Source organism: Phaenicophaeus curvirostris, chromosome 2 (assembly GCF_032191515.1).
Source record: "Phaenicophaeus curvirostris isolate KB17595 chromosome 2, BPBGC_Pcur_1.0, whole genome shotgun sequence".
NCBI classification, from domain to species: domain Eukaryota; kingdom Metazoa; phylum Chordata; class Aves; order Cuculiformes; family Cuculidae; genus Phaenicophaeus; species Phaenicophaeus curvirostris.
This window is the reverse complement of record NC_091393.1, coordinates 43,186,026-43,203,248: the sequence shown is the minus strand read 5'-3', so window position 1 is coordinate 43,203,248 and position 17,223 is coordinate 43,186,026. Positions and strand designations below refer to the sequence as shown.

Sequence of the window (17,223 nt, the reverse complement as noted above, 5' to 3'; positions counted from 1 at the left end):
TGACAAATAAACTGATTTTCTTTCTTACTAGTAAAAACTGTTTCTTTGGAGAAAGTTGTATATTATTGTTTCCTAAAACAAATTGTAAAAATACAAGATAATTTTTAATCATAGCTATGCACAAGTACCTAGGCCTGTATTTTGGACTCCATATGTGGCATTAAACCACGCCAAATGCATATTTATATACCTTTCATGTGAGCCACTGCAAAAATTAAGGCAACAATAACAAGTTTTTGCAGATCTATGTTGTGATAAAACCTACTTATTTAGTATTTCTGTCCGTGTTGTACATAGGTTTAATCTTGGAATAAGATTACTCATGATTCTGCGTATAAGCAGGACAGACTTGGTAATGTCTCCAAGTATAATCACTTGCTATCTCTGACACTCATTTCACTAAATGTACCAAGATCCATTTTAAACCAGCTTATACTGTTTGCCGTTGTGGCTATATTAAAAGCTCATCTGAAACCTTACTAAGTGCTTTGGAACAGTTCTTGACTTGTAAGCCTAACTTTACTCATGAACAGTTTAGACTCGTGCTCTCATGCCAGCATTGCCTTCAATCTGGTCTAGAGCTTGTGTGTTGGAATTTATCTCCACTAACTAAATCAGGAGTAGGCACATCCAATCATTTGGAAATTTTATCCACTTTCTTCTTTATTTCTTTATCTTTAATTCACCTCTCACAATGTTTGTTCTAAAACCTCGCAAGTTCCTGAGGTCAAACTAATTGGCCTGTATAACCTACTGTGACTTGTTAATTAAGCATTTCAGATTTGTGAGTTTCCCACAACTTTGCAAAGCAGCAAGTGTGCCATTCTTATCACCTCGTCTATAAGGCTGAATACCAACTCTTGTGTTACTCTAAAATGGAAACCACCTAGTTTTCTTACTGCAACATGTTTGGCTCAGGACTACTGTTTTCACCACAGGTCTGCTGACTTCCATTTCCACAGGTTCAGTGTCTTACCTCTGCATTCAGCATCACCAATAAACAACCTCAAAGCATTTCCTCATCGTAGGTGAATTCCAAGTCATCTCCAATTTCTATGCCTTAATTCAAAGTACAAAGACTCCTACTTTCCTTAACAGGTTCCCAGTTTGACATACAGCCATTTACTATAACATTATAGATAACTTTACATGTTGCAAACTCACTACAATGCCTGAAATTAAGGGAAGATAACACAGAAGGTAATAATCTATTTTTTTTGTGTGTCTATGGGTTGAGACAGCTATGCAGCTGATTCAAAAGCAAATCAGGAACGCCTTTTAAAAAGAAGTTTTAAAAGTCAAGCTCTTGGTATCATATTCCTTTGAGAGAAATTAATGTATATAGTTTAAGTTGGATTTTATCTGATCCAAAGATAACAGTTAAGTGGTAACTGTCCTTCTATTTAAGTGGACAAACTTGAGTGATTTGACTTTTCAACCCCAGATCAAGTTCAAATCCAAACAACGCTTTATTCAAACAGATCCTTAACATGGAGATTCATTTAAAAAAGGTTCCTGCTCTGATCCACTTCTCCTATATGCTTTTAGAATAACAATCACAGCCAGCAACATGCATATTGACAGCATTTTTGCAGTTTGCTTACATATTATTAAAAAAGGTTAGAAAACAGAAGCCATCAGAGGAGGATAAAATACTTCTTCATACACAGTCCATTGAAAAAAGAACTACAAACGCTGTACTTTAAACCACTAGGTTATTTGACTATTTTACCCCACACACAATCACCTCACTGCACAGCTCTCTACAAGAAAAATTTATCTACTCACCACAGACAGAGCCTCGCACTAATCTCCTTAAATGTGGTCTCTCAGGGAGGTAGCGGTATTTGCATCCAAAGATACTGAGGTTTGAGGTGTGATCTCCGAAGAACCGGAGCTGGCGGTATCGCTCCCCACAACGGTAACAGAAATTAGTGTTACACTGTGAACAGGTCATGTGGTCACACCCTTCGGTTCTCTGGATGTGGATCTTTATGGAGAGAGAGAGAGAAAAAAAAGAAAATAAGATTATTTTTCCCTCCCTACGTAGAGAAAAGCAGAGATGAGCCAGTGTGGTCCTTCAAATGAAGAGACAATGCAAGCAATCCCCGGCTGAACTCAGCGTTTGTAGCTGTCCTAAGACAATAATGGTTTTCTAAGGCATGTTTCAGAGCATCAAATTTGAGTTATAGTTGTTCCCAGATTTCCATACATCATTTTCTAAATAATTATGCTTTTGTGTTTAAACACTCTTTGTATCACATAAGTGATCCCTACCCTTACTGGAAACTTGTTTTTATTACTTAAGACATATTAACCTCAAACTATCAAAAATAAAAGCAGCACAGTAAATAGTTATGAACTCTGTTTGACCACTCACTTCATGGATGCATTTCCCTCTTATACCACCTATGCCCCTGCTCCCTTTCCTGTTACCATCAGAAATTGATTTGGCATTTTGTAATAAACACTAGGAAGGCTCTGATGTTAGAGTGAATGATTTAAAAAAAAAAAAAAAAAAAGATTCCACAAATCAAAAAAAGAATTACACATCTTACACATCAAGCTTTCATAATGCCCACAATGCAGCATCAAGGTGGACTGCCTAGTTTCTACATCCATCTTTCTGCTGTTCACCTACATGAACTCCTTTCCTATATCTCCATGAATTCTTCTGCTGTTACATTTACCTACTTCGCACAGATTTTTTTTTTATGGCTTCAGTTTTAGTTCATAGTTCTGGGAGTATGGAGAGAAGGATTAGTATTTCACTAAATCTACTACCATTACACAACTACTTCTAAATCTTGACAATGAAAATTATACCTAATGGAGTGGTAAACACACTTTTCCTAGCTTACAAAATTGCTAAAGACCCACCCCCCACCTTCCTGTTCCTAGAGCATGCTCCACAATGGAACAACAGATAAAGTTACCTAATAATTGAGGTTGGAAGTGACCCTTACAGGTCATCTATTTTAACCCCTACCTCCAAGCTGGACTAACTTCAAAGTCAGATCAGATTGCTCCAGGCCTCAGCCCGCTAGATTTTTAAAATTTTCTAGTACAGATATATCAGCCTCTTTGAGCAACCTGTCTCACATTTCACCACCCTCCTGGGAATATGTTTTCCCTTAAACCCAATTGCAACTTTACCTGTTGAAACCTGTGATGAATGAATGCCTCCTGAAATTCTTATCCATATTGACATGTATTTATTTTGGCGACAGGTAGAGGTAAAGCCAAGATATCAGCACTCAGAGGCCCTACGTGCACCAGAGATATCAAAAACTTGGGAATAACTGAAGCTTCACATCTTGAGAGACACTTGTGACTCCTGGGGCATCTGACTTGAGATGGTCATAGAATCATAGAATAACCAGGTTGGAAGAGACCCACCGGATCATCAAGTCCAACCATTCCTGTCAAACACTAAACCATGCCCCTTAGCACCTCGTCCACCCGTGCCTTAAACACCTCCAAGGAAGGTGAATCAACCACCTCCCTGGGCAGCCTGTTCCATTGCCCAATGACCCTTTCTGTGAAAAATTTTTTCCTAATGTCCAGCCTAAACCTCCCCTGGCGGAGCCTGAGGCCATTCCCTCTTGTCCTGTCCCCTGTCACTTGGGAGAAGAGGCCAGCACCCTCCTCTCTACAACCTCCTTTCAGGTAGTTATAGAGAGCAATGAGGTCTTCCCTCAGCCTCTTCTTCTCCAGGCTAAACAACCCCAGCCCTCTCAGCCGCTCCTCGTAAGACCTGCTCTCAAGCGTGTTTGTCCTCTGGTACTGACTAAGGTTCATCTGGTATCTGAGAAATCTCTCTCACCTGAACAGCCACTGAAATTTATGCATGTAACAAACTGATGTTTTCTGCCAGCAGTACTTTTGGTAACAATTCCAGGGTGTAGTTAAAAAGTATCTACGGACATCCTTGTGCAAAGGACAGCACTCAATTTATATTTCTACACTTCCAAATGCTTCTTTTAGGCACAAGAGGTGCAAGACATGCACAGAAAAAAAGAGGACTGGGCTATAAAATGTTACTCTCTAGTGGGCAAGTGGGGGACCTGCACTCATCCCGTAGAAGGGATGCAAATACACTGACCAAGTAGCCATGCCTTCTAACCTCATAAAGCCTGTTTAGCTCATCTGTGTCATTCCCTTCATCTGTACCAAAGGTGCCCTGTTTTCCATAAGAAATTGAAAAAACACCACTGCTGACAGGCTTTATAAATTTCATGACTCCAAAATTCTTTATATTTAAGCATTTATTGCAAGCAAAGTGGAAAGGAAAAAGCCTACTCAAAAATATATCAATTTAGGCATAACTTCTTAAGTTATGCACTACTATCATCTTCTAAAAGGGATATTGTCCATTGGGACTTCTGTTTTAATTTTCCAAGTTTTATATGAAAAAAATGTTGACACTACTCATTCAGTCATCGTATATTTAATTTAATTTGTAAGTGATTAACTTCAATTGAAATGAAGGAACTTTCATTCTGAATTGTGGAGTCTGCACATAGGGTCTTAGTGTATTTCAACAACTACCTCTCAAATTCAATTCCAGTTAGTTTTTCAGGGGACTGAAATTCAGAGAACAACTATACAGAAATTAGTAATTTTAGAGGAAATTTCCTGAGCTGCTGATTCAGTGATATATCTCCATCCTAAAAATGTAAATAGGGGACTTAGATCTTATGATACTAATATAACTGTGTTTTTATCATTTTTAAATAATGACTGTTGCACTCTCCTCTATCTTCACCAACTTACCAACCCAATCCATTAAGTTACCATCTACCCTAATGGAAGAACTTTACTAGCCCAGAGCCTGTAAAATCCCTAGATACAAACACTAAATACCAGAACTACTTCACATTTCAAGAATAAATTAATTTTCTTTGGTAGCAAGAACTTCAAAGGAGGTGCTGGCAATAGCTTTATACATTCTATCCACAACATCTTTCAGAAATACCTACCTCTTGGACACTGCCTGCCATCCTTCTACCCACACTTCCCTAGAAGCATCCACAGCTCCAGCTGGCCAGGCACCACTCCAGTCACTCCTAAATCTACTCATTTCTGCTTTAAATCCTCCAGGTATACTGTCCCCTCAAACAAAGAAGCTGACATGGGATTTATCTTCTTACAGACACATATTGCAACTAAGTGTACTTGATCTTTGTTTCTTCTAAAAGTAAACTACTGAAAAAACTTTAGTGAATACTTATCTGTGTGTATATATAATAATAGTCTTGAAAAGCTGCAAAATTGAAACAAATAGTTGTACTGGCCTATATTTTTTGTTGAGTAAGAACTTCCCTTTTTTAATGAGACTTCCTTAAAAAAAACCCAAACAAACCAAAGGAAACAAAACCCCCCAAACCTTAACTGCAGGGCTTGGATTCCTTATCATATGCACACAGACTGACAGACAGTGCCAAATGAGCTTGGTTCAGTCAGGCTCCTTTCAAGACTAAAACATGACATCTCACCAGATCGACTTCAGCTCTAGTTCACATGGACATGCCTCTCTCCCCTCAGGATAATCCACTGACAGCGATGGATTACAAATCTATGGGTTGCCAAGGTGATCACCGATGGGTCAGATATCACACAAGTGTTCCTGCTCAGTTGGAAACACCATGGCATGTAGCAGGCAGCTACAGGAATGCACTAGGCCAGGAATGCAGCTTGCTATAGTTAGCTGCAAACATTTGGGTTTCGGTGCCTTCTAACAGCAGGCGTCCCAGCAGCATGGTGGGAGTGGAGAAGGCAAAAAGAGCATGACAACCACAAGCCCTGTTTCTGCCTCCAAGTACTCAGGCACTATGGCCGGCTTCATCACCAGGAGCCTGCTCAAGCCCAAACATTTGCCCTCACTTCACAGGAAAAAGTTTAGTCATTCAGAAACCCAAGAATGGCTCCCAGAACAATACAGGTGAGAATGACACAACAACAGCAAGGCACACAGCTCAGAATCTCAAGGAAACAACTGTAACAGCACAACGGCTATTTCAGACCCTCACCCCCTCTGCATGTTACATGTCCTCTCACAGAGATCTTCCAGAGAAATCGCTTCCAAGAGATCTGAGGATAAGAGCGGCCATTTCTCCTCCACTCCTGAGGAAAACATGGTCACACCTTTATGCCTTCATATACAAGCAAGGAACCTCCTCCCTCCAGAGGATGAGACAATCTGTAGAAAGTGCCTTCAAAAACTATGCCTCAAGCTATTTGACAACGCTCAAATTAATCAGAACAGTAAACCCACAGATAAGAAGTATGAACTCCTTGATTTGCATTAACATCCTTGTTTATTTACATTTCTGCAGCTGTTCAAATGTTTCTGCACTAGAGCCACCGGTTAGTGTTTCCTCAGATAGTGTTGTTTTTGAAATCTGTGGTAAGACAATACCAACATGAAGTACTTCCTTGGTTTGCTGTCCTGTAAAAACACTTGTGGAAAAAGGCATTTTGCTGCAAACATGCTGCAAGAAATTGTAAAAAAAACCCCAAACAACAAAACCCCAAAACCGACACCATAACACAGTAGTGAGAAAAGACAAATAAGGTTATAGATTTTACGAAAAGGCATCTAATAATATGTAGCAAATTCGCACTCATTAGCCAGCTCCCTCTAGAACAAGACCAGCACTTACTGGATGAGTCTTGTTGAGAAAAATGGTCTATGCCGAGTTTCTCAAAACTGTCTAATAAATTTGGAAAAGGCTCTATTTAAAAACAAAAATTACATCAAAATTAATTCAGAATATAGCTTTTTAGAAGTAGCGTTTGCTAGTCTTTCCTCATTGATGTATAGTTACAAAATTAATCTACAATTATGTTATTTTGACAGTAACATTATTGGCTTACGCAAGCCTAACTAAGGGAGGCCAGGTAAATACAAGCCATTCCTATTAGGTGAGCTAAACTATGTCCACCTACTAGAAAATATAATTAAGTTTAAGCTTATTTAACAGTGCCGCTAGTTGAGCATTACAAAAGATGATGTTCTTTCAAAGAACTTACCTCTGAAGAAAACTAAATACATGTCTATGGATCTGCTCATACATCACCACCACTCCTCCCACCCCCATAAGAATATTCTTGTTTTCTCAAGTTATTACAAGGTAATAATTGTGCATTCTATTTCTCTGTGGCAGGGCTACTTAAAGAGTCTATATGTATATGTGTTGGTGTACACCTAATTATCTCCTGAAGATATCTGTAAAGTATAGTCACGGTTTACATTGTTATCAGTATCACACTTGGGAAGTCTCCAGTGATTTTACAAGTTATGTAAGTAAAGAAATTCTACTTAAGTTTCTAACTTTAGTTTCCATTAGCTTCAATTTTAGTGTAAACATTTCATATAGTATTTTGACACAATTTAATCCTGCCTTTTTCCCAATCTGTCAATTTTGGCTGCTGCAAATTTTTAACCAAAACATGAAAGAAGTTCTTTAAATACAATATATGCACATATCAAAAGAAAATTTTCCACCTGAAACGTTGCCTAGGTGGATCTAGAAGAAGAATAAATCAAATAGTATGCTACCAACTGTTTTCTGTCTCTCTTTTTCTCTTCTTTATTTGGAAATACAAGAGTAATCCGATACAATTTTTTTTTATATAGAGATCTGGGGGGTTGGCTGGAAAGAGCCAGAGAAAGTATTACTTTCAGCCCCCCAACACCAAATTATTAACTGTTGGTATGCCTATCACCATGTGCTCAGACATCTGTTAATGCTTCGATGAAGAATGCTGCATAAGATGCATTTTTTACAATTACTCAATAACTAATTAAGAAAAAAGAAATAGAACAGTATCACTAACCACTAAGTAAGTAAGTGGTTCCTATTACTTGCTAGTTACAGATTTGATCTAAAAATCAAACAAACAACACGTTGATATAGACATTCTGGAGACTGTATCTGGAAGATTTTTTTTCATCTATGAAGAAAAAAAAGATAGGAGTAGGGGCAGCAATACAATCTGTGGAAAGGTTGAACTCCCTCTTCAATACTCACTTGTAATATCACATTACCAGAAAGGACGTGATAACAAAGGTTCTGTTCCTATGCTAGGTTCATAACTTCCCACAATGACTCCCACAGTGTAGGAGGTTTTATTTTCTTTTGTCTAAGAACAGAAATCTGAAGCCTTTTTGGAATTAATAGCCAAACACATGCAAGTTCAGGTTTCAAAATTAGTGACTTCACCTGCATACATGTCAAGTATCCAGCTTTTTCTTCTGAATGCAGCAATAACAGTTGTACATTGGGTGTTTTAGATTTAAAACTGAAGGATAAAGATGTTAGGGTTAGCAGTTTTAGTTCATGTCTCCTTCCAGCTAGAAGCCCTCTTCTCCCTGCTTTTCCACATTCATGCTTGGCATTTTCTTTTTTTGGACAACTTATTTCAATAGTTACATCATTCACACTGTCATAAAATATGAATCTGTACACAAGTCAAAGAATTAAAACCAAAACGAATACTTCTTCCCCACTCCAAAAGCAACAAAGTTTGTAAAAGGAATTTAAGACTTCCCAGAAACTTAACATTTTTAGAACTGGCTTAAACCTATCAACTCTTACCGAACAGCAAGCTGTTAAAACTCTGTTCAAATGCCATGTGTGCATGGGAGGAAGGGTAAACAACTGACTGCTGATTTTGTAATGTTTCAAAACCTTTCCATTTCAAGCTATGCCATCATAGGCATTTCATTCCCCAAGACCAAAATAAGATACTTAATAAACTGATCAATTGTCTCTTATTTGCAAAGGGTAAGGCTCATAGCGTGACAAAAGCATACTTCAGACATGTAGAAGTAAATCTTCCCATTCGATATTTATTTCCTATCAAATGTTCCAGTTTCCTTCCTTCATCCTCTCCATGAAGCTCATGTAGAGCAATAGACTGGTTCAGATTAAGTAGCCTTCAAAAAAAAAAAAAAAAGTCTCCCACCACCATGGTTCCCTCAACATTCTGATTTACTACTCTGTCAGTAGCTGGAGAAAAGTGCTGTGAAAAAAAAAGTGAACAAACATAACGGCCACCTTCATTAAGGGCAGCCAGGCATGGATGCAAAGGACTGCTGCATCTCATTTGAGTAGGAACTATTTCCTATTCTGGAAGAGACATTTTTAGAAGACAACATTTTTAGGGTGTGGGACTGTACTTCAGTGTTGAAAATTAAACCAATTCAAGAGAAAGGCTTGTCAAGAACTGACATTTAATCCTAAAAACCTTCTAGTTTTACCAAATTTTAAAGTCTCTCTTAGCTAACACGTTGCTCAAGTACTTTCTACCTTATGCAGAAACTGAATGACAAAGGACATCATATTTCTCTAAAGCTTTATATTTCTTTCAAGCTATTTTAGGAATAATTTATTCTGTAACACATATAAAAAACATACACAAAGCCTACTGTTATGATTTTCTATAATGTTTCATTTACATGCAGAGATTCTGCAGAATCGGTGTGGGAACCACAATCTGACCTGTTTTTCTCAATGGGTCATTGACAAGAATCTGCACAGCAAGCATGAAATCCATTTCCAGTGCCGAGCAGAAGCTACAAATATTCACTTTACATATATATTTAAATGGTTTGAAGCTGCTACCTGCAAGCCAAGGGAGAGCAGCTCACCTTGCATTTTGGACACTTCTGGGCATTCCTCTGCCCGTGTTCGATCTCGTTGGCCCAGTGACGCAACAGCTTGTCTCCCTTCTTGTATTCTTTGCAGTTAACGCCTTCATGCCAGGGAGAGTGGCACTTGAAACACCAGACAAATTGGCAAGATGGACACTGGATCTGTATAAATGAGAAAATACCACACGTTTGCAAGCTGGGCACCAACCCAGCTGGAAAGCCTGTTTTAAAACCACTGCTCTTAAATTAAGAGTAGCTGCTCAGAAAAGGCCTAATGTCTTTTTAAATGTCTGTTTTAAAAACACATGAAGTAGAAGAAGCCAACTTGTTCTTTCTCTGTTTTAAAAAAGCAAAAATGCAGAACTAGTTTCTAAACCAGGAAAGTCCCCCAAAATACAAAGCACAAGTAGGTTGTTGGTTTAAGTATAGGAACCGCTTCCTGCATTCAACGTGTGGCTCAAATGCCAAAAGGCAAAATCCAGTTGCCTCCAATAAATGTGTGAGATCACCTAAAACTTAGCAGTCAGTTTTCAATATGGTAGATCTCAGTCTCCTAGTTATAAACTTCACTGCCAGTGCTACCATTAGGGAGTACTTGGTCTCCTAAAGGAACTCTACAGAGCTCAGAATGGGTTATGAAGCTTACATTAGAAATGGTCCTGGGGAAGAGGGGCTAAAAGCAAGGGTCTCAACCAAGTGCCATAACTACCACCTGGGAGTCACGTACCTCTTTTTGCTCTTGGTTGCACAAGGGTGAGCTGAGCCTATAGCAAGCAGCTCACTTGCTACAGACAGATGACAAAAAACACAAGCCAAGCTCCTTAAATTGAGAAAGGATCTATTCTTCCCACTCCCTGGGTTTTAAATCATTGCATCAAACAGGTATCATTGTCATCACGTCTTCCTCCAGAGCCTGGCTATGTTTTTAAAAATAGCTATGGCAGCTGCTGTGTTTGTAGAAGTAATAAATACAGACACACTGCAGGTGCTTATCTGATGAGAGACAAGCCTCCTACCTGGATTGTGACTAAGGAAAGCAAGAACTAGAAGCCACATTAAACACAGGCATATTTAGGTTCCTGAAACATCTTCACTTCCGCTGCTTGGCAGCAAGACGCCCCAGTCTGAAAGATGGGAAGGCACATCTCTCAAGCAACTGCTGAGACCTGTTCACCAGCTCCGCTTGTAGCCCATGCCTGGGACTTCTCTGGCTTTGTACCAGCTGATCAGGACAGGGCTGAGGTCTTCAACCAGCTAAAAGAAAGCATCTTTGGCTCTATGTCCAGACCTGGTTTACCACTGAACCGCAGATGTGTCTGTGCTCTCCATGCATGGTGTGGGGGTGCTGTTCAGGAAACTGCATCCTAGGGTGTAGGCACAGGTGAAGCCCCCAAAATGTATTTCCAAGTCCTCATTCCCACCAGATGCTGCACACTCTGCTCAGACACTGACTGATGGTGTGCTGTCTTGGCTTCAGTTAAGAGTCCAAAGTAGGAGCTCACATCTCCCTTAAGCATTTTGTTGGGGGGCAGCCAAAACTGTTATTTATGTGCAATACCTGCATCTGTCACTACAAGCATGCTAATACAAAGCTGATCTGATCTCTCATGCATGACTGAGAAATGAAGCTGTCTGCTACTCTTAATGCCATTCCCCAAGTATTTAGGTTTTTTGCCGCTAATGTTTAAAATTAGTTAAAAATTAGTTAAATGTCAATTAGTTAAAAAACTAATTGACATAATGGCTCAAGCTGAGACTTTTGATGACCCTAGCTGACCCATTTCTCAGTAGTTCTCTTTAACTCCGATTTGTTGGTCTACTAGTTCAGATGCTAAACTGAAGGAAATATGCTATCCTGCATCTCTTGCTTCCCAGACTAATTCTCCTGATGAAAACAGTTTCACAGGAAAGAGGAAGATTCCCACCCTGAAGAACAAATTATTTATTTCTACTAACTGAACCAACACAAAGCACTGATCTCTTTCCACAATACTTCAGAAATGAATATGCACAAGATAGTTGCTAATACTTTAGCGTATCTGCTTGATACCTCTCTGTTTCTTCCCCCTGCCCAAGCTTTGAGTTTATAGTTATCAAAAACACGTCACAGTGACCTACTGCTGGGAAGACAGATTAGGCAGGCATCACATTGTACTACTCATTATTTGTTATATCTCAGCCAAAGATGAAGCTTGTAGGCACGATTAAGTGTTCTGCAACCTGAAAACTTGTATCAGTTGCAGTATTCAGACATAAGAGATGGAACATGAATGTTTAAAAATACACACCCAAACCAACAGATCTGGGAAGCTGTAAATTAGTGTGTTTCTTATACAAACTGGCAACATAATCTAAAAGTTGCTGTTTGGTTTTTGGGGTCTTCTTTGTGTGAAAATCTGACAAATCCAGTGTAGGCTCTTTCTACTATAGCATGTCTATAACTGCAAGAAATATAGCAGCCATCAGGATATACATTTAACCTTATACATGCACACTGACACCAGACATTTCCAAATATATTCCTTAGAAAGTAATGAAATACAGGATGAAGCTATAAGGATGTGAACTCAAAATAGCATTTGTTACCATGAATGGCCCCAAATAACTGAAGTAAACTAATGGTAACTGTCTACATTATTACCAGATTTGGAGTTCCTAGCTTCCAGTTTCATCTGTCACCCATGACAGCACTTTCCTCAAAACTGAGCTGGTAAATAGTTTTTACATTTTGAACGGACCAGTTGACTTCTGTTATTCAATACTGTCTGCATATACATTAAGCAGGCAAAGGAAAGTATGTTTTTAAGTTATGAACTTTATTTTTCTTTGAACTAGTGGCTGCAAAACAAAACCCTGAACCTATTCAATTTTGGATGCAGTGTGGCATCAGAGCACCACAGGGCAATTGCTGCAGTCTTTAAGATTCTTTTTCCATTTATTCTCTGCTTTTCCGAAAAAAAAACCCCAGAAAACTAAAAAAAAAAAAAAAACAAACCCCAAACCAGGATTTGCTTTACGCTTCATTATTAGTGCATGAAATCATGACAAGGACATAAGTGCTATCTATGTATAACTCAAAGGAGTAAGATATAGGGCAGCAAAGCAGAGAAACTATATCTGAAAAAAACCACAGAACATTTATCTAGTGGGTTGGGGTTTTTTTCCAAATATTTTTCCTCATACAAACATCTTTCCATTCATGTTACGACTTCCATGTCAGTTGATCAGAATTGAGAGGATGGATATACACAAAACCTTCTATGCCATCTGGAGGTCAGTCTTCCTTGAAATAGAAAAGATTACACAACTTCTCATACTAACCCTTTTAGTTCTCAGCTTTCTGAAACACTAACCTTTGAGGGTAACATTTTCCACTTTCCTAGCTAGCATCTTTACTGCAAACTATTCTATCATTTTCCTCACCTCTCAGGAAAAGACCTTTCAGAACTGGCAGGTAATTTCAACACAAAACACTGCCTGATGCAACACAATGACAGCAAAACGGACTGCATTTTAAAAATATTCCGAGAGCCTGAAGCTGCAAAAACATTAGTGGGAACTTCTGCTGCTTGGTAGAATGCTAACTATATAATAAGATGGCCAAATTAATTGTGCAACTGATTACATGCATTACATTCTCTAGCTACGGCTACACAGTTTCTTTATTCCAAAATAAATATGGGCTCCTGCCAAAACAGCTGCCGCCTCCTCATGACCAATCCATCTCATCCTTTGCACCAGCTGAAACTAAGCAATGGCAAAATAAACAAATCTCATATCCCATTGGAAATTATCTTTGATCCAGCTCCCAGTGTGACACCAAAACATCAAGAGGAGCAAAAGCAAGCTGGCAGGAATGAAAAACTGAGAAGAGGAAGAGCACAATAAAATAATCATATCTGTAGCAGTTCGTGTTCAATGCAGGCAAGTGATGCATAGCCATGAAGATAACTGCAACTCAAGGTTAAAATTTGATCCAAGAAAAAAGGGGGAACTCATTGATATGAACTATCCAACTATCACTGCATCTTTGCAGTTACAGATTCCTACTAGTTCGAGAACAGCGTGTTTCACGAATTTTGGAATAGTTCACACAAAAGATAGTTTAGATAAGGCCATTAAAAAAACCCATTTACATTTCCAAAGCCAAGCACTCCAGCTCTTTTATGCTATGTGTACCTCTTGTCAAAAGCAAGCAAGAAAACCTCATTACAAACCTCACAATTTGATAAGGCAGAAAAATGAGTCCATGAATCAAGAAATACTTCTTCATGGCATGTGGCAAGTCAAAGAACTAACATTAAAGCAACAGCTGAAATCCAGGGCTTATGGGAAAAAAAAACCCCACAACACATATACACCCCAATCCCTCAGAGAACAAGCTAACATACTTAATTCTTGTAAAACCTGTCTGTTTCACACACAGGAACTGAACTACCAATTTTTCAAAGTTTTTGGCTATTTCCTTTGCACTTTGGCATACCAGCTTTGACCAAAGGTTTATCTGCATCTTCTGTAATAATCACAATATAGGTCATAAGAGAGGATGCAGGGATATTTCCTTACTTAAAGCTGAATCCATATGCCTTACAAATGTGTTGATATAGGAAGCCATATAGTCACACTGCTACACTGTGCTGTCCTAAGTGGCAATAATGGGCGAAAAAAGGTTTGGATAAGAAAGTTCCACTGCTCTTCCCTTCCTTCTCTCAACATATGTACACCAGCTAACTTTCTAAAGCTTAGCACACCAAGACTTTGATCTCAAAAATGAAAAAAGCTGAGCTTAGATCAGTTTAGCTAACATAAACCAGCCATAATAAGGAAAATTAATCTAGTAAATTTAGTTAGATAGTTATTATCTCTTTAAATTTAGATGATAGGTTTATTTCTAAATAGTGTATCATATTTCAGGAATACCATTAATAGTATTTCAAAAGTATCTGTTTAAATGTACTTTTGCATTTTACAGTGTTTTTCTGTTGCAGTGTACAGGAGAGTGAAGGCAGTGGCACTGAGGTCTTGTGTGCAGTGATCCTACTAGTAGGCTTGTGCGTAAACTTTCCCTATGTATGACTCAGTTTTTCTGAAGGTAGCACTTCCAGTGCTAGTACAGAATTCCTCTGGTGCAACTGCTATCTATAGTGCTTGTGTGCAAATATGCAAGTCTCACAGTCTCCAGCTAGGTGTATGTTATGCTATATGCAGAAGAAAATGAGTCCATACCTCCAAAGAGCCTATAATACAAGGCACAGACAAATTACCATACACTCATATGAGAATCTAAGAAAACTGAGATAACAATGGTCCATAGCTATGTGTGTATACAATTACTCATATATATATAGTCTTGCACATAGTCTTCCTTTTAAATCTTATCCCTGCAGCAAAAATTTTTCTTGTGCTAAGCTTACAATAAGTCACTAAAACTGTACCTTTGTCAGAAAACACTACAGGTTCAAGTAGTCTGAAGCCTGGACTATGACAGCTCATGCCTTTTGCAAGCACTTTTCTAATTACATCCCTGAGCAGTGCCAATTAGACACTCTTCCAGGCAACACCGGACCAAAGCTCAAAGGACACATTTTGCCAGAATCTGTTCCCAGGAGACTTGAGCTCTGCAGATCAGAGCTACGAAGTGCATTGCCATGGACCAGGGAACTGCTTCTGGCTTGCACTATTTAATTCATCAGAGACTTCCGTTCCTTAGGATTATGATTTGTAGGGAAGTGATGGGAACATTTTAACTATACCATTTTATAACAACTCATAGAAGAGCACTAGTGGGCATAAAGACCCATTCTGTGCCTTGAGGAACATACTCGGAGCTGGCATGCCGTGATACAACAGCTATACGACCTGTGACCCACATCAGTGGGTCAGGAACCGCCTCTGGCACCTTATGAGAGGCTGCCACAGAGGCATTACATCATCTGACCTACCCTAGACTGCACATCCTGTCTACACCTGAGGGAATGTTAAATAGATGGGTGAAGTAGAATGGCTATGGGTGGAAGGAATTTTAGCTGTAGCTTCAAGTTTCTCTACCTCCATGCAAGATGACAAAAACCTGAAAACCTTAGGTTCAACATTGTGGCATGTAATTCACACGCTGCACAGATATACGCAAATGGCTCTTAACTCTGCTTTACCAAGGTTTCAACTCCATTGGATACAAAACCTACCTTTTAATCTCCATATCGGGTTTGATCTTGTGCTGTGTAATTAGGACTATCTAAACAGTCACCTAAACTCCTACTGAGAAGAACTGGTTTGTCCAGGAAAGGCCAGCTCAGTCATGAAATTAACCACAACAAATCTAATAACCGGATGGAAAACTGACACAGTATGATGCTGCAGACAGAATCCTTGTCTTTTGAAATGGAGCTGGACCTTCAGCAGCTCAAACCTTCTTCGAACTGTAATTTCTTGCCTTTTATCCTGAGTTCAAATCAGAGAATAAGCAAATCTTCTACCTAAAAGAAATGCTGCAGAAATGAGGGTTCTTTCCTATTTCTCAAGTTTTCTGTATTGTGAGCGAAGAGACTACAGTGATGTATAAATTCTAGTAAAGGACTGAGGAACTCAAAACCAAGTAGCAGATCAGATGAGATCTAATTCTAAGAAAGGAGCAAGCCAACAGCCAAACACTGTAAAAGCCCAAAATTAATTTACTCAGTTTCAGGGAATCTTTCCTGGAGTTTTGTGTCTAAAATTATCAGATACTTCCCTTCCCTAGTCTCATCTGATAGTGACCATATTGTTTGCAAGACAAAGAGAAAACACTTTCAATTCTGTGTCAGGACAAAATTACACCACCCGCCAAAGAAATAAAGACTTAAATTCAGCTGCTAGAAATGAAGTTGGTAGTTCATCATTGATGTATTACATATTCATATTCCTAATCACAGCTTGCACATAGCCTCAGTGATGCAAGAAAGCTAATTTAATGCCCACCAAATGCCATTTAACCCATGGCCCTGGCAAGCACGCTCACTTTGTATTTGTTCTCCAATTTGGCAGGGGTAGGAATGTGGCCTCTCCTCCGGAAGGTTGTAAAGTGCTTGCACTGAGGACATGGCTTGGTGCTGGAGTCAATGCGGCTGAGTTCCAGAAAATATTTATACTTGATGATGTCATCATGGGGCAGGTTATAGAGGACAGTTGTTTCATCCAGGTGTTCGCTGCACTCTGTGATCGGGCATTTTATATCCGCTTGTCCCAGCTGCACCTGCATATGAAAAAACCCAGAAGAGCTATATGACCTTTTGCTTGGAAAAGGTAAGCAAGCATTTATGAATTTTGTGAGGAAATTTAATTTCAAGTACCACAACAAGGCTTAGACTATCAAGTACACTGTCTTAAAATTATACTTGGTCCAAGCACACTACATTTCTTCCATAGAATAATTTCAAACCAAACCAGAAAAACTAATTACCTTTATGACAATTGCAGTTATTAAATGTATATATAATCTCTGTGTATGTACCATGTCTATGTTCCTGTGAAACAAAAACACAAGTCCTAACCGGTAGCACCCATCCATCACTCCATGCTTTGGG

At 38.9% G+C, this 17,223-nt stretch overlaps 1 protein-coding gene across 2 annotated transcripts in view; it reads right to left on the bottom strand.

Annotated features, from left to right (window-relative positions):
* RNF217 (ring finger protein 217) overlaps positions 1-17,223 on the bottom strand; it is a 57,060-nt gene that overhangs the window by 9,060 nt on the left and 30,777 nt on the right. Inside the window, exons 2-4 of one of the 2 annotated variants that reach the window (XM_069851802.1) lie at positions 16,659-16,892; positions 9,659-9,823; positions 1,789-1,990 (exon numbers count right to left, since the gene is read on the bottom strand). In XM_069851802.1, the coding sequence (XP_069707903.1) occupies positions 1,789-1,990; positions 9,659-9,823; positions 16,659-16,892 (601 nt within the window). The remainder of the gene's footprint in view (positions 1-1,788; positions 1,991-9,658; positions 9,824-16,658; positions 16,893-17,223) is intronic. The other variant, XM_069851803.1, reaches the window with a different exon arrangement.